We start from the raw sequence: 22,464 nt of genomic DNA, 5'->3' as shown, positions 1-22,464 counted from the left end.
AATCTCGTCGCGTTGAATATGGTCATGCATTCGGTATTATTGATTACTCCTGATTTATTGTTAATCAGCCGTATCTATACCTACTGCCGATAGTTTTCAGCAGCGAGAACGCGCTCGAGAGTCGTGGCCACCTTGCGGCCATGGTGTGAAGCTAGAGTACTGATAGTCTTCAGCGAGAAACGCGGTCATCTAGCGGCCATGATGTGAAGCTAGAGCACTGATAGACTTCAGCGAGAAACGCGGCTAGGGTGCGAAGCTAGAGCACTGCTAGTCTTCAGCGAGAAGCGCGGCCATCTAGCGGCCACGGTGCGAAGCTAGAGCACTGCTATTCTTCAGCGAGAAGCGCGGCCATCTTGCGGCCATGATGTGAAGCTAGAGCACTGCTAGTCTTCAGCGAGAGGTGCTGCGCTCTAGCGGCCGTGGCGCTGTACTACGATTGGCCCGCAGTTGACGATTTCGGGAGCGGGTTGAGGAACAAAAAAGGCCGACGGATATTTTTTCGGCCTGCTCGAAATGTAAGTCGTTTCGATACTTCTACCGAGCAGTTTCTTCTTCTGAAATGTCTACAGAATCCGATCCTGGGTCGAGTTTCAGTGCTAGGCAAAGAACTTTTCATAAAAATACAAAAATATTGCAGAGAAACCACGCACGTCGGTGCTTTCTTAAACTTTGACATTAATTTATAGCTATTTAGGACCAAAAGCAATGAATAAATTGTATGCCACTATATTCGGGAAACTCTGCTCTATCTTTTAAGACCGATTAGAACTTTCTAACGTTTTTACTTTTCATGCAATACCTAATTTTTGTTGAAAAATTCTGGACCTTTAAAAAAACTCATGTTTTTCGAAAACCGAAGGAGATGGAGCAATTCGATTTCCGGATTCTCGTTCGGCAAGCGAAGCTCTACAAGGATCTTATATAGTGGCTATAGGAAATCAAAGCCGTGTTGGACAGTTTCTGTTGTTCTTAATCTTCACCCTACAGGACGCATCAGAATTTCATATTCTATATATGCCAAGAACTTTATTTGTATCTTTTTATTTTCTTTTAATTAAATGTGAACAAACGTCTGCCTCGATTGAGACACGTTACGCAATTGGTCCGCTCAATTTCTCGATCTACGTTTACGTTTGTAACTTGCGAACCATCTATTCCTAAAATAAGTTACGGAACCTTGCTTCGCACATGCTCGAGCTATAATAAAATATTTCGTCTAGACGTTCGATTCTCGCGTGTCATGTCTATATTCTCGTGGAAAGATTTCGTTGTTCAACACATTGAATCATTCATTGAAATCGTTCACAAGCACCCACTGAAACGGTTGCATCGAATGCACGATGATTAGAAGCGACGACAATACTGTTAACATGATTATACAAATAGATAATCTTTAGCAAGGCACAGTCGTTCATGGAAGTATTTCGACTATCCGCATCTAAAAACCTTCATTTCCAAGATATGCTGTTACACGTTTAAAAAAGGCAATCGCATTCTCGTTAAAAATATTTGAACGCTATTTCGATCTGATTTTTTGCAGTATTCAATTTTTCATTCGTATTATTTACACTCTTGGGAATACAATATATAGACAGCAAATTGAGAACTATGGAAATATTAATAGAACTTATATTATTTCCAACCTATTAAAATATTTTATACTTTTATTATCCCTTTAAAACAGGGCACACGGAATTAACCGGCACGCAACACGATGATCGCGAGGGCTAACGCCTCCTTTTTCGGTAGGCGTAGTCCTCGCGACCCTCGTATCCCGTGCCGGTTAATTCCGAGGCCTGTTTTAAGATATTAACCCCCTCTTTGTTATATTCCCCACTATACCCCTATGCTAAAAACGGTTCGAATTTCGAAATTGTCTACAACAAAAGCTCCGGGCTCCATCCAATTCGTCCAAACACTTTAATGAGCGACTGTAAATACACGAAGTATGACAAAACACAATTCAATTACATCGTTTCATACAACATCGAACGACGACGATCTCCGTCGCTAATTTGCTAACGAAAATATTACATACTTCGTAAGTAACATACACACATTTCTTCGTCGAATTCTCGGTTAACAATGTATGTATTCCGTTCGTCGATCCGTTCTCGTCGTTGTCACTTCGACCGATAACAACGTGACACGAAAGTAAACGATCGATCGTTTCTCGACGGAAGGATGATCAGTCCAGGGAGAGTATCGATTCTACGGAATGTCTGCTTCTTGAGTGAAAATTCGAGGCGGCTAGATAATTCAGCGGACTTCCGAACGTTCTTCTGTCGTCCGACAGATAGATAGGTGGCAGTTTGTAAAGCAAAGGCTTCGCAGTATCTACAAAGTTACGTGGTTATTTGAAAAATCAGGGCTGCCCAACGAGAGCAGATTCTATGCAATCGTTTTCTCGATCGTCCCATTAAGGGACGGAAAGTCGAAAGTCAATTTCATTCGACTTTCTGCCGCAGACAGTGATTACCAGATTGCGGATATTATGCGTTTATAATGAAAGTGGCCGGGTGAAATTCGAGACAATGGAAATATTAAAAGGATTCAGGGACGTCTGCGTATTATTTTCAGCTCGCTGAAATTATTAAATAAAGATAGAAAGAAAGAAAGCAAGAAAGAAAGAAAGAATGAAAAAAAGAGCGAAAGGAAGACATTTCAATTTGATAACTCATGTCTGTTGCAATCGATGAAGATCATTTTCATTTTATACAAAGATCCGCAGTCTAATAATTACATTTTGTTGATTAAAGTGTCGAGATCCTTAAACTGGGATCACGATAGAGATTCTACGATTCTTTGCGGCTTTCAAAATATTTTACTGACCTGTAGACGGATTTTCGAGCGACGGCGATCGTTCGATAGCGTTGCACACGTTTACCTAAATCGGGCGAGAAATTCTGTTTAAAAGAAATCGTGTACAGCACGTTTCTACCATGATTCGAATGAATGAAAGCTGGTCGGATGCCGAAACCATAATTAATTCGCTTCCTAGAACAGAAACTTTTTCTCGTGCTGCATGCAACAGAATGCATTCGTTCTCGGCCTGATGCAATATTGATCGATGCGTTCGTTAGAAACGAATTGAGTTTACGATCGCGCGAAGTAATTCCGCGACTCGGCGAATTCATGCAACAGAAACGGTTGGCCTGGTTTTTCGACGGAACTTCGTCGTCCGTCGAGCTTTTTTTGCAACGTGTCTCGCATTCTTCGAAGGCCAAGTAGCAAGCGCGGAATGCAAAATGTGTTTAGGAAGCTGTTACCGATAATCCATCGTGCGTATTTATGTAATTCGCGAGGACTTTTCGCGAGGAAAAGGGGGAGCACGGACACGATTCGGACGAAGCAAGCTTTGTAACTATAGCCGTATTGAAGTCAACTGGCGGCTCGAGGACATCGGTTACTCGATTATTATCCGAGTTAGTCGATTTTATTATTTTCATTGTTAATCGAAAGATGGACCCTCGAGCGACCGTTGACTTTGCGTCGACTACGATTGCGATACCTCTAGACTGGGTTCTCCGTATTTGCGTCACCGTGCTCGGGTTTGGTGTCTAACGACTCAACGATCTCCTCGATACTTATCCTAGACGAATTATCCGGCTGAAAGTACCACACATTGTCTCCGTTTAATTACGCCCCTTCGAGCTTGCAAAGTTTCTCGTCGCCCTAGCCTTTTCTTTCTTTTTTCTATCGATGGTGAGCAAATGAATCTCGTGGGAGCGTTTTCGTCAAGGATGCTTTTATTCGTAACATAATCAATATTGCATATTTATTTGACAAAAAAAAGGAAAAAAAACCGTGGAAATACACATACAAAGCCGGCGTGGGTAAAGTCGAAACAAAACGATGAAGATGAGAGAGGAGGAATGAAATAATATCGATGTGTGCGCGCGTGACAGTCTTGGACAACATTTATTCTACCGGTAAAAAAAAGTCAGTCCTTGAATTCGTGGTCTCCTTTCGTTCGTGATCGATTTTTCGTCGAAGAAGGTCCCTTCTGGAACCGAGACCCGCCATGTTGTCGCCGACCGATTAAATTAGCAAAAAAAATAGAGTTCGCGTTCGTTTCGACGCGAAATTATTATTATTATTATTTTTTAAATACAGTAGAACTTTAGTTTAGATAATAGGAGCTCGGTAAGAAGTTCGCTGAATCGAACGTTGCCCAAAATTTCGTTCGATCGATCGAACATCGATGGATCGCGTCAATTGCGTCAACTGCGCTAAGATATCGGGAGATCTTCGGGCCCAGAGGGTGTTCCGTCGCCTATCTATTCAAGGAGTAACTTCTCGAAGTTTTTCTTACCGACTTCGCGACATCTATCTCGTCTGCGATCTCCACTTTTGGTAAATTCCTTCTGTCCGCCTCCTCCGCGTCCTCGTTCGTTCGCTTCGAGTCGTCTTCTTCCTCTTCCTCCTCCTCCTCCTCCTCCTCCTCCTCTTCTTCATCCTCCTCAACCTCCTCCTCTTCCTCGCGTTCCTCCAGTTCCGGTTCCTCCTGCAGATCCTCCATCGACTACAAACGAAGCATTCGGTACATTCGAACGCGAATTCTTTATTCCGCGCGCGATTACTGCAACAATCAGTCTAATAATGCGTTAAAATATCTATCTATTTCGAAACACTCTTCAAGAAATAACGTTGCAAGTCGACTAAACGGTTCTCGAAAGTTCAAGAATTTTCAAACAGCCGAAACAGCCGAGTAAAATAGAATCCAAGAAGAACAACCGAATAAAACAGATTTTACCAGATATCGTCGCTGATATTGCTAACAATACTTCTCATCATTGTTGTAACGTTATATTTTAAGTAAACGAAACTTTCACAGCCAGCCTGCAAAGTGGACGTGTTTATTATTAAACGGGAGACACCGCGATATTTTCACGCGGTTAAACGCGTTCCGTCGAGTCGTACGACGAAACGTACGACGAGAATCAACGAGGCACGATCGTCCTCTCTGAAAGCTGCTTAGAACTTAATATGTAAATTTTATAAAAAAAACAAAAAATCTTTACGAATGGATTTGGTTTCGGAGGTTTAGTGATGGTGCCTGTATTTACCCCTAGGAGCTCCTTCTTCTCTGATTCTTCATCTGCTGCAAAATTAAGAAGCGACAAAATCGCTGAGTTCTACCGCGCTTTTTACCAACGAAAAGCTCTAAAGCGAACGCGAAGCGAGTTCGCGTGTTACGTGGAACCAACCTTTAATATGAACCCTTTTATCGTTAATTAAGTCTTTAGACTCCGCGTTGGGCAGCGGTTTGTACTCTTTGCTCGGCGGCTTGACGTGGGTGCCGTTCGGCCTCTTCTCGTCCTCGGTGACAGTCTTGAAGCCTACCGTTTTCACCCCGGCCCCGATCGCGTCCGTGTACTGCGGCGATTGCCATCTCTGGGAGCTGGAAGCCGGCACCGTCGACGTCGCCGAGACCACCGACGCCCTTCTGCGTCTTCGGTCTTTCCTCGCGCTTCGCCAGACCTCGTAGATGCAGCCGACAACGGCGGTCACGAACACGCAGCAAAGCACGATGAAGATGTAAGTACCGGCACCCTGCTCCTCCTGGGTCGCGTCGGAATATTGCGACTTGTACTGTATCTTCTTGGGCGGGTCCTCCACCCACGCTCGGTCGTGACCCTGCCAACATTCGACGTTCGAACTGTCATAACCCCGCGAACGTGCTTCCGATGGAAAATGTCGGTCGGAAAATCGAAACGACGCGCTCTAAACGTTCATCTTCTATCGCTATTATTTTCCCGAGTTGAAGGGGCTTCGACGATTAACCCTTTCGCGAGCGCCGCATATACAGCAACGTCTCCCTTATCGACGGTCATTTTACACACAAAAATGGACAATTTGGAAAGAGGAGACACGATTGATTCGAGTCTTGCGCCTCGTGGGCGCTGCCGTAGCGAAAGGGTTGAAGCAACCCTTGAGTTCTCCGAGCGTTTCCGCTGTCCTCTCTGTTCGATGCATGCATCTTTCCCGGCGAATTCGCATAATTCAGATCGGTGATTCGGTTGCTTACCACGCTGTCGTTTCTGGGCGGATCCTGGCCACGGGGTTGCGCATCGAAGACAGCGCACTGCGCGCTCCGCACGCCGGCCGGTATCGTCGCCCTGACGGTTTCACTTCCCTGTTTCGTAAATAGCATATATTCCTCGAGTGGCTTCATGCCAGGACCTCCGTTGATCGATACCACGACGTCTACAAGAAGAGGGTATCCGTCATTTCGAATTCGCATAGTGGCTGACGATCGTTTTGTCTAACATAAGAAAGACGGTATTCCGTTAGAACAGCGACATCGCACGTCGTTCCGGATGATCGTTCAGGGACAACTGGACTATCCGGTCGAGAAATCGGAATTGGTATCGGTCGAATCGTTTCACTCACTGCTCAGACAGCCGGTGTACCCTTTGAACTCGCGGAAACGGGAATCGGTCGTGTTCAATCCGCCCAACTGGATCTCCGTCACCCCGGGACTCTCGCCCTCGCCGTCGCCCAGCTTCAGCACCGACTCCGGCACCAGTTCCACCTTCTCTCTGTCGACCTGCGGAAAAGACGATCGATCCTGTCAACGTTTTCTCGTCGAGCCTGGAACCTGGCGACTGTTTTGTTTTATTCGGGCGATGAACGCACCCAAAGCGTGGTGGTGTTGTTGTCACGGACATAGTAGACGCTGTGACGAGCGCCGTTCAGGAAGTTCGTGTTCTCCCGCTTAACGCCGCAAGCAACGCCTTCCGTGTTCTCTTCGAACAACAGGTGACCCTCGGGCGTCAGAGCCACCAGCAAGTAGTAGCTTCTTCTGGAAAGACAATTTTTCGAGAAACGTCCAACATCGTCGAAGAGTTACTTCGTCGAGACAAACGTTTAAATGGCTGACGATGAAGCGAAAGGATCGTCGACGACTTACTTGTTCTCGGTTTGCAGTAGCAGCAACGTGGTCTTATGCGTTGGGTGATGTTCGTTCGTGGAGAACGCCAGTTGAACCTTCACTTGATTCACCGGCCCAACCAGATCGAACTCGCGCTGAAGAACGCTCTGGCCTCGGAAGTCTGCTCCCTTTTCTGGTAAACAACGCTTTCTTCGTTAAAACTCTCGACAGTTGCTCTACGAGGTGCCTCGAAATTATTGTACACGCGGGAACGAGGTTCCCGAGGCGATTTGAAGTAACTTTCTCCTTAGCGAAAATGTTCTACGAGGCTTCGTTTACGAGTTATCGACGAAAAACTCGTAAGTGAAAGATCGCCCCGCCCTCGCGACCACTGCCGCCGCGTCAGACGGTCAACGCGACACGGTATTGGCCGCAAGGGCGGAGCGCAGGCCGCGCACGCTCTCCGATTGGCCCACGTTTTTCGTCGATAACTCGTAAACGAAGCCTCGTAGAACATTTTCGCTAAGGAAAAAGTTGCTTCGAATCACCCCAGGAATCTCCTCTTTCCAGGTAACATAATTATAGAGCACTCTGTATATAGATTTTTCAGAATTCAGCACGATTACCGTCGACACAGTTCTCCCCGAAATACGAGGTCAGTTCGCAATTGCACAAGGACTCCTGTCTGCCGAAGTTCTCGGTGCAGATGCCGAGATTCTTGCAAGGCACAGCGTCGCACTTCATTTGACAGTCGGCTAGAACGCCCTTGGTGCCTTCGTGGTTCGCCTCGTTCGCCAGTTTAGGAAGATTGACCAGGTACTCCCCGATCATCAGACCACGAAGACAGCCCACGTAGTCCTTGATCTGCGTTTCCTCCTTGCCGACTATCAGCAAATCGTTCGGGTCGAAGCCTCCTAGATTCACCTACGCAAGATCGTCGATCGTTGCACAAATTCGATTCGAGTCGAATCGCCGGAAATCTCACCTGGAAGTAAGTAGTGGGCGGTGCGGGTGGCCTTTGAGGTGCCAGAATCTCTTTCTCGGGGTTTACCCACGGCTTGTTCGAATAACTCTCCAGGAGCACCGCGGTCGCGTTTATGGTCTTGTTGTATTCGTTCACGTGCAGCGTCGTCGACTTCTCGTCGCGGATTATCGCGATCTGCACCGAGATCCCTGTGTTCGCACCTGAAACGTGTCTCCGTAGGAATTTTCGACTCTTCAAGGAACGAAATTTATCGCTGGACGATAAAATGTTGCGAGACGGAGGCGTTTCGATTCGAAGGAAATAATTTAGAATCTCAGTGTTTCGGTTTCAGAGGTTACTTCGAACCTGTTTTGGAACGCGTTCCCGTAAGAATATTTGGGCCTTCGAGGACTCGAACGAAAGCCCGAAGATCGCGCATTACGATAGACCCGCTTAGTTTCCGGGAAACATTCGGAATCGCGACTTACGCGGATGCTCCACGGTGATGTTCTTGATCTCGTTGCCGGAGTTGAACAAGTACACGATCGACTCGTTCGCTATGTACAAATGAACGAAGTTGTTCAGGTGATCGTTAGCGTAGAGGATCAGCGAATAAGTGTCGTAGGTTCTCAGATTGATCAGCACATTCTGCTGGAGTATGCTCTTCAACACCGACGACTCCTCGTTCTCGTCGTCCGTGCCGAAATAATTCTTGTTCAGGAAGGCTCCCTGCGACGTGAAGGTGAGCGCCTTCTCGTTTATGTCTGCGTATCAGTGTGGGCAAGGTTATTCGTGACGGTATTATTTGTAACTCGGCAGGCAGAGTGAGACCGGTTAATTGCTTACTCCTCTCGCAGTAGGTGCCAAGGTGGGCCCATTTGTTCTCGCAGACGCATTCGAAGTTGCTCCAGAGTTCGACGCACGAGGCGCCGTTCTGGCACTTGTTCGGCTGACAGGAGGGCTTGCAGTCTTTTATGATCTCGGAGAGGTGGACGGACATGTAGCTGTGGATGTCCAGGATCTCGCCGTTCACGACAAGACCGCGGAAACAGCCGATCAAACCCTGCCGGATCGACGAGGTCCTCAAGTGTTCCCTGCAGTTCAATTAGTTCAGTGACTTGTTCTAAACGTGCTGAAGAATGGCAGCGAAAATTACTATGGTAATTTATATCACGGTATATTTAACTGTAGGGTCCCAAAATTATTGTACAAGCGAGAAATCAGGCGTTCCTGAAGCAATCATTCGAAGCAATTTATTCCTTAGCGAAAATGTTCTACGAGGCTTCGTTTACGAGTTCTTAACGAACGATTAAAATTTTGGGACCCCTGTATATAGCTCTTGCTAAAGAAGAAGACTCGAAGACCGTTCGAGCGTGATACGCTCGGACAGCGGGCCCATTTGGACCCAAGCTATTAATATTGTTATTTCTGAGAGTTAGTTGGAATTTTCATATGCGTCATTAAGGTCTGCGGAAATAATTTAGGAGAAAGACTCACGCGGTGGCGCCCCCGATGAACATGGAACCCTCGAAAGGCCCAAACTCCTCTTCGGAAGTGAGATTCACCATTTGGTGTTTGGTGTTGATCATGAATCGGACGTGATAATCGTTGTAATCGATCCAGATCTTCTGCCACTCGCCGTTGTTCAGCTTCCGTTGGCTTTTCACCTCCATCTCCCTGATCCTGCCAGTGTTCAGGGTGAACGTGAAGGTCAAACGGTTCTCCGAGGTCAGGGTCACCATGAAGGACGGATAGTTGCTCCTGATGGGTGGCTGATAAAGCAGAATCGCTTTCTCGCCGGTAGTCCGGAAGCTGAAGGCTATGTCTCCTTTCCGCCAGCCTGGCACTTCGATGTACGATTGCGAAGTTGTGAAGGTGACTACGTACTTTTGGGTGTCTGGAACAGGAGAGATATCAATTTTCATATAGAAGTCTTTTTCGTGGGCTTGATTACTGTTGGTTCTGGCAGAAAGCGATCTTTTCCTCGGTTCACTCACTCGTCTCGACGCATTCCAGGGGACCCAGAGTAATTCGACCTTGAGCATCCTCCGCGAGGTCTCTTTGCTGCAGGAAGACCATACCAGTGATGCCCAGAGAGTCCGGAGTTCCGTAGAAGCCCTCGTCGGAGAGCCACTTCACGTTCCCGTCGAAAATGTCGCAGTTGCAGCTCAGGTTTTGGTCGACGCAGGTCCTGTTCACTGAACCAATCGGACATTTGGTAACATCTGCCGCGAAACCTTGCTTAATATTATTCGACTATGTGCTCTGGTTTCTGAGAATTAGTTGAAATTTTCATATGTACGTTCGGCAAAAGTCTGAGCAAAGTTCTTAGCGCGTTGAAAAATCGTTGTCCGCGAACGGTTGAACGTCAGATGACTAGCGTCAGTAAGGGAGACATTACTATAGCGTCAATTAGAGAGACATTACCGTATGTCGCTATACTCACTTCCGCAAGGACAGGATCCCCTTTTCACGTTGCCGATGTAGTCCACGGTGGTTCCACTGGAGCTCAGGAACCACGTGGCACTGTGCAGCTCCAATGGTGCCTTGGAGCAGTCGTACCTGATGTACTGACTGCAGTAAAGCGAGTGAGAGATCAGCTCCTGCAGCATCTCCGCGGTGAACTGTCTGTACTTGATGTTCAAAGAGAAATCCGACTCCGCGATGGACCGGACGTCCATCTGCGAAGGCAGATTATGCTCCACGATGGTCTTCGTCGAGTCCTCGAGAGACTGGAACTCGCATTTCACCACGGCCGGTGGAAACCTGCCGTTTCCGTCGATGTCGATCGTGTAGACGTCGTCCTGGGAGTAACCTAACAGGGCTAATTCCTCGCATGTCTTTCTGAATTCCGCTGGAATTAACCGAAGGTTCGTTCTTATTACTTTTTTTCTATTTTCATTTATATTTTATTTTTTCTATTTTTTTCTATTTCTATGTTATCTTTAATCGAGGATTTGTTCGCGAATTTTCGAACTTCTGCTCACCGAAATGACAATTCTCGCCCAAGTAACCGGTGCCGGTGCAGTCGCAGTTGATCTTGTTCTCTTTCACCGAACATTTTCCGCCGTGTTCGCAGGTGTTCGGTCTGGTGCAAGGGTCAACGAACTGGCAATTGTCCAAGGCCACCTCTCCGAACACTCTTTCGGTGTTCACCACGTGTCTCGGCTCGATCCTTTCGTCGTTCACTCGAATTTCCCTCATGCAGCCGACCAAACCTGGTTCAGAAATCCACGCAGTTGTTGCACATCGAATCGCAGACCGTGGATTTTTTGTTTTTGGATTCGGGAGATTTTTGATTTTTGGACAATGATCTAACGTGTGCGTTTTAACAGAAATTAAGGTCTCGTTCCTTTCACCTTTGTTTCTTCTATGCTTATCCTATTTTTACAATGTCATAGACCACTGTGCGAACTATAGAAATCTTTCTAGGTCGGACTAGGAATTTTTCTCTGATAACAATGTGGACGACATAGCTCATAAAAATTAATGTTTAGATACCCGCATTGCCCTTGCCACTCCCGATAATCACTTTTTCGCCGAGTTCGAAGGTCATGGCGAACAGTTTGCTCTGTTTGTTCCTGTAGTCCACAACGATGCTAAGTTCCCCTCTGGTATAGTTCAGCTCAACCGCGTGCCAGGATGTGTTGTACGGCGGGAACTTCACTGCAGCCGTGACTGTTATGTTCTCGGTGGTCACGGGGATCAGGTGAAAACGTATCTCGTCGTTAACTAAACGGAGCTGTGGACACGAAACATTCGAATTGTTGCCATAGAAATGTTCGTTCGGATTTTTAACACCAATTTGCCAACCAATCGTGAAAAGAAAGACTATAATTCCGTTTATAAAAGATTAAAACTAGAATATAGAAGCGATTTTAGGTTTTGTTTCGTGGACAATTACGTAGAAAAAGATACGAATATTTTTTTCTCCTACGAAAAGAAAAGAGTCTCACCTCCCAGTATCCAGGATCGCCGTTGCTCTTTACGTTTCCCGACGCGACCACCGCAATCGGTTTCGAGCTTTTGAAATCAAAATTCAATTTCAGAGAATCGGTTCGCGCGATCGGCCACCAAATGTGGCTGCCGGCGAACGGATACGTTATTGGAATTACATCGACGTCGGCTTCGTAGTATTCTGGCTCGAGGACGCCGATGTAGTGCACCATCGGGTTCGATTTTTTCAATTCATAAATGATAGACTTGTCGTTGAAGAACACGTACTTCAGCGAGCCTGGGAACAATCGAAAATATTTCTTTCCTCTGCGAGCGTTAAGCGAAATTAATTCCGCGATCACCGGACGATTCAGTTCCACGCCACTTGTGCGTCCGATAATATACCTGCAAAATTATTGTACGAAAGCAGGCCGTTCTTCTTGTGCAATTCCGGGCCACCGCCGATGTAGATTTCCGGATCGATGATCATGTTGTAATTTTCTCCGGGGACCTCGAGCACTTTGATCTCGTCGTCCAAGCTAACGAAAACCAACGTTCCATTGTGGAATATCGTTAAATTGTTCCAGTGGTTCGCGGTGATGTAATCGCCGAGCACCGTGGAAATCTTCGAATTGTGCCCGAAGTCCAGTTCGACGTGCACGGATCCGTTCATGATCGACGCTGCCACATAGTGAGGAGTCCCGTCGATCTCGCCGGATGCGTAGAACAAAGCTGAATCGTCCCATTTTGTCTGCACAAGGTAAAGGATCGTAAATGGAAATGGAAATTTTCCGTAATTGTCGTCGATCGTTTCTTTTAATAGAAAATTCTCTAATTTGGTGCTACAGTAACCAGACTCGTACCTTGAACGCGATACTAATTCTGTTGACAGACGAATGGACCCTGTCCTTCCAATCGTAGACGCGAAACGAGACGTAAGAGGATCCTCTCAACGTTAAAATCGTCGCGGCTGGAAAGATTCAAGCTAATTAGGGAGAAATTACTGTAAGTGAAAATACTATAACTATATATAATATAAATATAATATAATATAATATAATATAATATAATATAATATAATATAATATAATATAAATATAATGTAATATAATATAAATATAAAATACACTAGAACTATAATACTAAATAATTTGAACGATGGAAAAAATCACGTACTATACACATCGCAATTTACACCCTCGTATTTGGTCCCAAAACAGTCGCAGGTCAAACTGTTATAGTGATTCACACACTGGTTGGAGATGAAACAGAGATTCTCTCGTGTCCTGCACCTGAAATATCCCACACGATTGTTCTCGAACGTCCAGCATTATAGAAACGTTAATGAAACATCGTGGAAAAATTAATTGATGGAGCATCTCACATGTCTATGCAACCCTCTTGCACGTTTTCGTGTTTCGTTGCGATGAGAGGCTGAATCGGCAGCAAATCGCTCGCCGATTTACCGGAACTGAGTACCATGTCCCTTATGCAGCCCACGAAGGACTCTATTATGTATTTGACACCGTGCAGTCGCTCCTCCGAACTCAATCCTGGCATCGAGAAGCAAAATCATTCATCGAGCAATCGTTCATAGAATGATCAATTTTGCAGTAATTTCTCTCGCAACAGCCGAACAGCCGTTTTTTTCCAGTACGTAAGCGAAAAGAAACGGTAGGTTAACCGATAGAAAACCTTGGAAACTCGTTGCGTAATCCACCCTGTATACACAGGGTGCCTGACTTTAATCCGTAAATGAGGATAACTCGTTAATTACACAGCGCATAAAAAATGTTGCCCGCAGAAATTAAATGGTTTCGAGGGGACCACAAGATGACATAATTCATTTTGCTGTAAGTGGGCACGTGTGCGGGGCAAATGGAGGTCAACTTTGTTCTTTCGAACGGAATCGTATGATTTTGGATTGTTCGTGTAGAATAATCGCATAATTCTCGGTCCGTCGCTTCGAACAAACAAGATATTAGACCTCGACCTTGTCAGCAAATTATTAGTTTACGAGATATTTATGCACAAATGTTGCAAGATCGTAAGTATTCGTCGATGTCAGCGTCGCTTTAAAGCAGTCGATATCTACACGACTTCGCAATATTTGCAAGTTCTCCCTAATTTTCCATGTGAACAAAAATGGACAATTTGGGAAGAGGAGATACGATTGTTATTCGAGCCTCGAGGATCGTTTTTACAGCTGTTAACAATCGGTAACCATAAAAATTAACTCAAATAAAAAAACTCAAATTATCCATTTTTCTGCACAATCTGAGCGTCGATTAGGGAGAATTTCCTGCAACCGTTTTACAAAAGCGATCGAATAAAACGAACGAGGAGCGTGCAGCGTTAACGTCCCGTTGTCACAGAGTCGAGATAACGTTCGCCTTACCTCCAATGAGGACGACGGAAGCCAGTTCGTCGGACACGCCGTAATTGACCACATGCTCTAGAACCTTGAGCGTCGTCTCCTCCTGTTTGTCGTCCACTCTGGCTATTAATTTCGCCCCGTGCACGTCGATCCTGACGAGAACGCTGTGCCATTCGTCCCTGTTCAGCCCTTCGCCCACCGTCAAGCTGGTCGATTTCTTCCCGAACACGTGGACGACCTTCAGCTGACCCTTCTCGACGATCACGTACAAGGCGTACGGATCGAGGCTTTCCGGTCGATCTTTGACGCTGTGATAGACCAGAAGGCCGTGGGGCAGTTTCGTCCGGAACTTGAACGATATCTCCCGGCACAGTCTGGAAATCGAGATGAAAATTGCTCGACAAACGAGAGGACGGCCGACGTAGCGAACTCCGGCGATCGCGCAGGTGTTTCTCTCACCGTAATTGGAACAGCTTGATGCCCGGCCCGTCTAGTTGGATGAACGTGTTACTTTGCGCGAACATGAACGTCTTCTCGTACCCCGACTCCATGAAAGTCAGCTCCTGCGAACGGAGTTCTTCGTTAATTCGAGCAAACGAAGGTCGCGATTTTCGAGTTCATCGAGGGTTTTTTTTTGTTATTGTTCTTTCGTTACAGCGATCGATTTTTGTACTTTGTGGAATGCAATGAGGGCGTTTCGTATGCGGTGAATTCTCCCTAATTGACGCTTAAATTGTACGCAAAGATAGATAGATACGATTATTTGAGCCTTGCGGCTCGTTTTTATAATTAACAGTTGTCGACAACTATAAAAACGAGCTGCAAGGCTCGTATAATCGTATCTTCTCTCCCAAAATTGTCCATTTTTGCGTACAAAATCGTTTCCATCCGAAACAATGATGAATTTTACTATTTAGACCCTGCTTCTAATTAATAATTAATAATTACTATAGATTGCTTATTACATTTATATATATATCGATTTCAAGAAATAGAAGTCGAATAACAATGTATCCTGTTAATAATTATAATCATTTGAAAACCGTTTACTATTGTTCCACATTCTTCTTATGAATGCACGAAGATCCGCAGTCTAACGAATGCCAATGAAGCAGTCGTTGCATTCCAGAGAAAAGTATCCCGGTAAACAGGGTCGCGGCAATTAGTTCGAAAGTTTCTAGAATTTATTTGAACGTCGATCGCTGCGCGGAGTGCGTGAAGGGACAATGACCCGGAATCTAATCTTCGGAACCGTTCGCTTGCTCCGGGCTCGTGTGATTGTAAAAAGTCCGTTTTCCATGCAAATGCGCGGAGATTACCTTTCCCCTTTTGTACTTCGGTACAGGTGGTTTCGTTGGCGCGGGTGGTGCGAACGTCGGCCGCGGAGTAACGACGGTGGTAGAAGGCAGTGTGCTGGTAGTCGCGGTGCTGGTCACAAAGACGCTGCCCTTCGTGATCAAGTACGGCGGAAGGGTATCTGAAAGGACCACGGGCATGATTCTCTGTTCATTGAACCTCTAGGCGAATTTTAATTCGTTATCGGAACACCGTGACAGCGTGAACGCTGAAATTAAAGAGCAAGTGTGCGCAACGACTATGCACATTTTTAATCAGAAACCCCGGCGTCTTCGCCCCAAGGTCTTCGATTTGTCGGTCTTCCACAATGATATCGATTAGCAGAAAGTTCAATGGTCCGACATTTGCGATTTATTACCAGAGGCATCACGTGCAAATAGTTGCACGGTTAACGGTTATTAAAAAAACAGGGTGAAACGCTTACGTTCGGGCCCACCCACGCAATAATGAAGGCACTCGATCTCGGAGTTGAAGCGGTTCTCGTTTCCCAGACAGCCGCCGTAAGGGAACATCCTGCATTTCCCTTCAGTCTTGTTGAACGACCACTTGTGTACGTACTGCTTGCACGGGCCAGGCTCCATTTTTACGAGACATCTGTCCGGGAACGTCCTTTTGGTCGTGGTGAACCCGTCCAATTCGTCGGACTGGTCGCTTTCCGACGAGTCCGTCAGATCTGCTTGGATCGTCGTGAACGCGATCGCCCAGACGAGGACCCCGACGATCCGTTTGACGTTCGCCATCGTCGTTTCGCTGGAAACACAGCAACATTTTCTTTATACGGAGTATCCCAACGGAGGAGTTCCTGAGGTGATTTGAAGTAACTTTCTCCTTAGCGAAAATGTTCTACGAGGCTTCGTTTACGAGTTATCGACGAAAAACAGTGACCAATGAGAGATGGCGCACGGCTGACGCCCCGCCCTCGCGATCACTGCCGCTGCGTCGGACGGCCAGCGCGACGCGGCATTGGTCAGCGTTTTTCGTCGATAACTCGTAAACGAAGCCTCGGAGAAAATTTTTGTAAAGGGAAAAGTTACTTCAAATCGTCTCAGGAACCCTCCACTTCTCGCTTGTACAATAATTTTGGGATAACCTGTACTAAAAGTACGATACGATCCTCGAGACATCGTGAAGCGGTGTTACCACAATCATTTTATATCAAAGAATGAGATAAAATGCTACTTTTCTAGTCTCCAACTACTGTCGGCAATCTCAAGCGACTCTAAACAGTTTCAAACACTCTCGCACATTATATATACGTGAACAAAAATCATCCCTGAAGACAGTATATACCCCTAAATACACTCGACGAAGTGCAAAATTCACTGCCACCTTCTCAGACATTCTTCGGTCACTCTCAACGATCTCAAATGCCATCGAACTTCTCCGAAGGGGCTCGCACGGTATACCGATCGACAAAAGTCATCCTCAAAGACGATCTACAGAGGAAGACACCTGGTAATGAATGCAATGCTCGCGATGCGATCCTCTTGCGGCCACCTCGATCACCTTCGAACTTCCTCCGACCACCTCAAACACTTTCAAATCATCGTCCGACCGTCGAGTTCCAAACACCAGGCCCCCATAATTAAAATCCCGAACCGGCGATCATTGTCTCCGCGGCTGTGAAATCATCCTCCGGGTTCTCACGCGTCCCTCCCATTGGTCCCTGACGGTCCGGCCGGAAAATCCTTGGGTAAAGCGGCGAAAAGAAAGCCGGAGGCCTGCGGCGGCGAGATCTGACGCGGTCGCGGGTGTATCTGCGTCCAAACATTGAGGACGCACGAATCTGCGTACCTTGGTGTGCCGTGGTCCAAACGAGATCGCGACTAGCCAGTGGACAGGATGTGACGTCAGAAGGCCCCCGGCAAGCACGGCGGCGGCTAGGCTGCGAGTCAATTGTCTTCTTTCGCGCTGGCACTCGCACACACGGCCGTTGAACAGACAACGACGGGTTCGGAGCCCGCACACAGACGAGACCCGTGTGCACGGACGCCGCGATCAGCGTCTGTTTCTCCTTGTCCGCTCCGATGACTTCGCCACCTTCCCTCCTCCGTCCTCGACGACCCTTTCAGCTAATCTGCCACCTTCGTCATCCTCGTGACCGGCTCGAGATCATTCGAATCACTGGGAACAAGGAACACGGAATCTTTCAGGCCGTTTCGATCTCGATGGAATCGTTCGATCGCGCTAAAAAGTCCGATTGGCTTGTCCACTAAGACCGCCGATTCGATGCGTTTACGATACAAATGGCTAACTGAAATTTAATCTCTTAAATTTGAAACATATTAATGAACATATTAAGCGATTTCGAGGCCATCGATGCAGCCATTTTTAACTCGCTGAAATTATTAAGGGATATAAGGGATATATATAATTGTAAAATATATACAATATATTATATATATTATAATTGTATATATATTTGTGTAATATCGCGAAAGGGTCGAAGAAAAGCGATTCTAAAATATCACGGTGCTCTCGCTGCAGCGTATCTGTGTTTGTAGAGTAATATATCGGGTGTTCCAAATGTCACGATAGCTTGGGCCGTCTCGGTTGTTTGCAGCGAGACACAGGAAATTGTTTAATGAGAAAAGTATATGATTCGAGGGGCTAAACGTTATGATTGCTAAAGCGCTTCTAAATGGGAATCATACTTTCTTAAATTTCAAGGCCATCGAATACTGATCACTGTCCATCATCGTCCCCATCATCTCCACCTCCGGTTTCTTCCCATACGCGTTTCTCTCCTTCTCTCTTTCGCCCCCCCCTCTCTCTCCTTCTCCCTTGTGCACGTCGTACGCCTCTCCTATCTGTTGATGCTCCTGTGGCCGATGCTTATAGCAACTAGACACTAATTTATTAATACCACTCCGACTGCTGCTACTCTCTTACTCATCACGGTTTATTGGCTTTCATTGCGATCCCGCCACCACCGACGCTTTCTCTCGCGCAACCCCTTCAATTCTTACTTTCACCCGTTTCCTCTCGATGCTGCGTCATTGCAACGTGTCGCGGCGACCCTGAAACAAGAAATCGTTTCTCACAAATTCTGCGATGCAGATCGGAAGATCCCCAATAAAATCGTCCCTTCAATTAACGAGATGACTATAAAGCACGAAGTGCGTTTCGACGATCGACGGTGCAATAGTCGAACCGAAAACTATGCTCGACCCATCTCGTTCCCGAAGTTCAAAAGGGCGCAGCTGTTCCGTGCCGAATAGAACGGCCGCCAGCAACGATAGCGTTTAAATATTCATGGAACCGAAATAAAACGCGACGGCGACGAACAGCCTGGAACAGAGGCTCGGCTATCGCAATAATTTTTCACCGGCGTGCTAGCTAGACGCGTTCCTTATTTCGTTGCAGCAAGCCGGAACACTCTTCACGGGCACTCCTTCTGTTGTCCTCGTAAAATCGATATATCGAGCAAACCAGGCGACTGGGTCGTTGTAGCAGCCGGGGTTTAAAGAGGAACGAGAACAAGAGACTACCCTGATCCCCGTTTACTTAATGAGCGATCGAACGCTGTACCACCTACCCTTATCTTCCACACGATGTATCACGAGTCAATGCGCAATCATTGGAACTATGTAACACCATCGCACCATTTCTTCGAGAAGAGAAACGTCAAAGGTTATGCGGAGTATTGAGTATTTTGTATTCGAAGGGTATAATTATTCATACGTTTTTTCTTCTAATGTACGAACTTCAAAGTTATATTGATATACGAACAATCGTTCTTGGTCGGTTTTATTGTTGCATTCGAGGCCACTGAATCCTCTTAAAAATAAGATTTAGTCTATATTTGTTATTATTTGTTCTATATTTATATATATTTATTCTATATATATATTTATATATATCTATTTTATATTTATATATTTTTATTCTATATAATATTATATATATTATATAATTATATTTATATATACATTTATATATAAATATTTATTATTTATTATTATCTAAAATTACAGAACAGAATAAGAACAGATTGTAATAATTAAACCGACGATTTAACGCGTTTACAATGAAAATGATTAAGAATTGAAATGGTTAAAGAACCCTTCTAATCGAGTTCTGTCTTTGACAACAGCTGCGAACATTTTTTAACGATTCTATCAAGCGATGAGAATGTTCCTAGAGTATTTAACGAATGCAAAAGCGCTGCATACGGTTAGGGACAGTGGAAAATGCATTATCCGGGTCACGAAGGGACAGCATCGGCTACCGAAACCGGGGGACACCGTTTGAATCTTGATTTCTCGAATGAAAAGTAATCCGTTACTCATAGTCCCTCTCTCTAGGAGTGGGTTTCATCTGTGCGACGAAAGATTGCCGCACGACCGGAAATCACGTAGGGTCCTACATCGATCTTATCCTTTCAAGGGAGACGCTTTAATCTCCATAAAGGAAGTTTGTCTCCGGGTACTCGGAGCCTCGCGTATGCATGTTAAACGGAAAGTAGAAATTATCCGGTGAATCATGCTACGAACGCGTTGCCACCTAGTCGCGACGCTGTTGCACGCGGTTTCATTGATTGGTACTTTGTTTTATGAATGAATATTTCTCGGAGCAGCCACTGTTTGCTTCTCGAATCCGAGCTTTACTGTCCGCGGTTCGCGACGCAGTTTGCTTATCTTGCGGTTAACTTGTTCGCGAGTCGCGATTTGCACATCTGATCTTTAAAATCAGAGTTTTGTGTCTGGAATTGTCGATCGCAGGTTTTCAGCCGAATCAACGACGCAACCCTTCTGGATCTGAGATCGTAAATTTCGAGCCGAGATCGTAACAAAGACGAGTAACGCTTTAATATTTAAAACTGCGAATTTCCGGTTCAAATCGTGTTTGAAAAAATGATGCTCTTGGATATTAAATTGCGAATGCAGAGAGCGAGTTGCGTTTTAAAAAATAACGCACCCGAATGTTACGTTGCGAACCGTTGTATTCGGATTGCAATTCAAAAAATAACGAAATAAGAATAGTAAAGCGATTTTGTATTTAAAATCGAAGGTTTCCGAATCAGAGTTTTCGAATTAAAGTGTCTTTAGCTTTTTATAGAATGACTATAACGAAAGATCGCCGATGGCATCGTTTGTTTCCGGCGCAGCACGCTCCGCTACGTGCCGTGAAAATCGCTGCGGAGGATATTGGTACTGTAAAAAAAGAATCACGCTTGCAGCAGGCGATTTTTTATAACTCTAACGACCGGTTCGTTCCATTAACGGATCTGATTCTTTAAAGGCGAATCCCTGATTGGCGCGGTTAATAATCGCCGTGGACAGTGCGTCATGCGTTAAAAATGTTCTCCGGATTCCGCTTCGTCTTCGTCGAGCAGTAAACCGTAATTCGGAAACTTCAATGTTCCATGAACGATCGACGATGAAATCTGTATCCCGAAAATGTAGAAAACGATTCAAATAGAACCGATAAATCAATTTGAAAATTTCTAGTTTGCCTCTACCGATTTTTATTAAATTTCCCAAGGTTCTGCGATTCCGTGACAAAAAGCGGACTCGTTACGATCGGTTGTAAATCACTCTCTGTTTAACCTTGCGCCACTAACATTCTCCCCCGTACTTGTTGCACGCCGGGGAAAGCCCTCTTTCACTTCTAAAAATAAAGCAACCGCATTTTTAAACATCCATTTTTGTGAACATCTCGCTTTCACCGGTTTGCTATATGTTAATCGATTCACGCGTCGATCAATTTGTTATCAACTTATTAACTCGTTAAATTTACAATCCATCGACTCGATTATTCTCCTCTCACGTTGCAGCGACGCGAACGAAACGTCGCAAAGTTCTAAGAAGTACGATAAACAGCTTACGTTTTCTGCACAGATTTCTCTAAAAAAGTGTTCAAGCAAGACGTTCGCGTGTCCGATCGATCCCGACGGAGTTACTTACGCTTTCGGAAGGCGGCCATAAATCGTCACCGGAACTCGGCGACACTTGTTGCCCAAACAAGCGCGCGGCACATAATTGAACTTGAAAACGCTCGGAGACTTTCGATTTCTACGGTGCAGAAATATAATCGTCCGTTTACTCACTGATCAACCTCCTAATTAGTTCCGAAAGAAAAAATCGTTCAGGATAATACTGTCGGCGCCACAGAAACACAATGGCAAAAGTTCCACAAAACCGTTGTCACTCGTCGACAACGAAACGAACTCGCTCAAAATTATTCGAACACGCGATCGACGTTAAAAAAGAGTGATACGTTCACTTTAAACCATTGAGAACTGTTTTCGATCGATTTCTTCCCTTCGGTCCGCGATTAACTGGCACAGCTAAAACGCGATGCGCCGGTGTCTTCGTTGCGATCGTCGTAAATTGTTGTTATTTTATTGGCTCTATTGGTAGAAGATGGTTTAAAATAAAAAGGAAAAAACGGAACAAAATATAAATTGAACTCTGACTGAGTCACCGGTCTCATGAGTTGCGCGTCGCGACGAGATCGCGCTTACGACTGACACATTAACTCATTCTACGAGCTGCCGTTGCTGGCACAGGGCTTTTCCTCCACCCACGCAGCCAACCGCGTATCAATTGAGGGTACTATCACGAGGTCTAGTTCTGTAAAGGTGTCTCGGAAGTGTCCGCTTAACTGGCGAGTTCCTTCGCGAGACTCCGGCCAATTTGACACCAACAATTTTCGTTGATCGCCGATTACACGCGGCGACCATTGTTTTAATTCGACCGAGCTTCGCGCAGGCTTCTCGAAAACTGGATAAACACTCCACAGATCGCGTCCGATTGCTCGGAGATCCTTCCGAGATTCGAGCTTCGCCGGTCCGAGGCCGGGAAACTGCAGCGAGCTGCGCCGATCCTGACGAATCGATCATCTTTTTAAAATTCATTCGAACGGGATTGACAGTTTCTCGACCATTAAGGTTTCGATTGTTCGAGCCTCGCGGCTTGCATTTATAGTCGCCGATTGCCAACAACCATA

General features: G+C 45.7%; 1 protein-coding gene across 8 annotated transcripts; it reads right to left on the bottom strand.

Moving 5' to 3' along the window:
* Positions 1-1,025: 1,025 nt before the first annotated feature.
* axo (axotactin) lies at positions 1,026-21,995 on the bottom strand. 8 transcript variants are annotated; one of them, XR_013034719.1, is made up of 31 exons: positions 21,420-21,995; positions 18,165-18,530; positions 17,305-17,634; positions 15,935-16,260; positions 15,474-15,631; positions 14,614-14,717; positions 14,176-14,528; positions 13,162-13,330; positions 12,954-13,069; positions 12,641-12,747; positions 12,183-12,528; positions 11,798-12,075; positions 11,343-11,583; positions 10,829-11,059; positions 10,288-10,695; positions 9,839-10,039; positions 9,339-9,738; positions 8,688-8,935; positions 8,330-8,605; positions 7,863-8,062; positions 7,504-7,801; positions 6,917-7,070; positions 6,643-6,808; positions 6,397-6,553; positions 6,032-6,210; positions 5,211-5,640; positions 5,025-5,104; positions 4,316-4,525; positions 3,512-3,609; positions 2,833-2,887; positions 2,254-2,337 (listed from the first exon to the last, which is right to left on the bottom strand). XR_013034719.1 is itself a non-coding variant. In XM_076526077.1 (30 exons), exons 4-30 carry the CDS (start codon positions 16,248-16,250, stop codon positions 2,189-2,191), a joined length of 6,030 nt encoding a protein of 2,009 aa, XP_076382192.1. In that variant the 5' UTR covers positions 16,251-16,260; positions 17,305-17,634; positions 18,165-18,530; positions 21,420-21,995; the 3' UTR covers positions 1,026-2,188. The 8 variants fall into 8 exon arrangements, 7 of the variants coding, with proteins under 7 accessions (XP_076382192.1, XP_076382196.1, XP_076382195.1 ...); XM_076526077.1 differs by lacking the exon at positions 3,512-3,609 and having other exon boundaries at positions 1,026-2,337; XM_076526081.1 differs by lacking the exon at positions 3,512-3,609 and having other exon boundaries at positions 1,026-2,337; positions 5,070-5,104.
* Between the last annotated feature and the right edge of the window lie 469 nt (positions 21,996-22,464).

This window comes from Megalopta genalis, chromosome 13 (genome assembly GCF_051020955.1).
Source record: "Megalopta genalis isolate 19385.01 chromosome 13, iyMegGena1_principal, whole genome shotgun sequence".
Lineage (NCBI taxonomy): Eukaryota > Metazoa > Arthropoda > Insecta > Hymenoptera > Halictidae > Megalopta > Megalopta genalis.
This window is presented reverse-complemented; position numbering and strand designations above follow the sequence as displayed.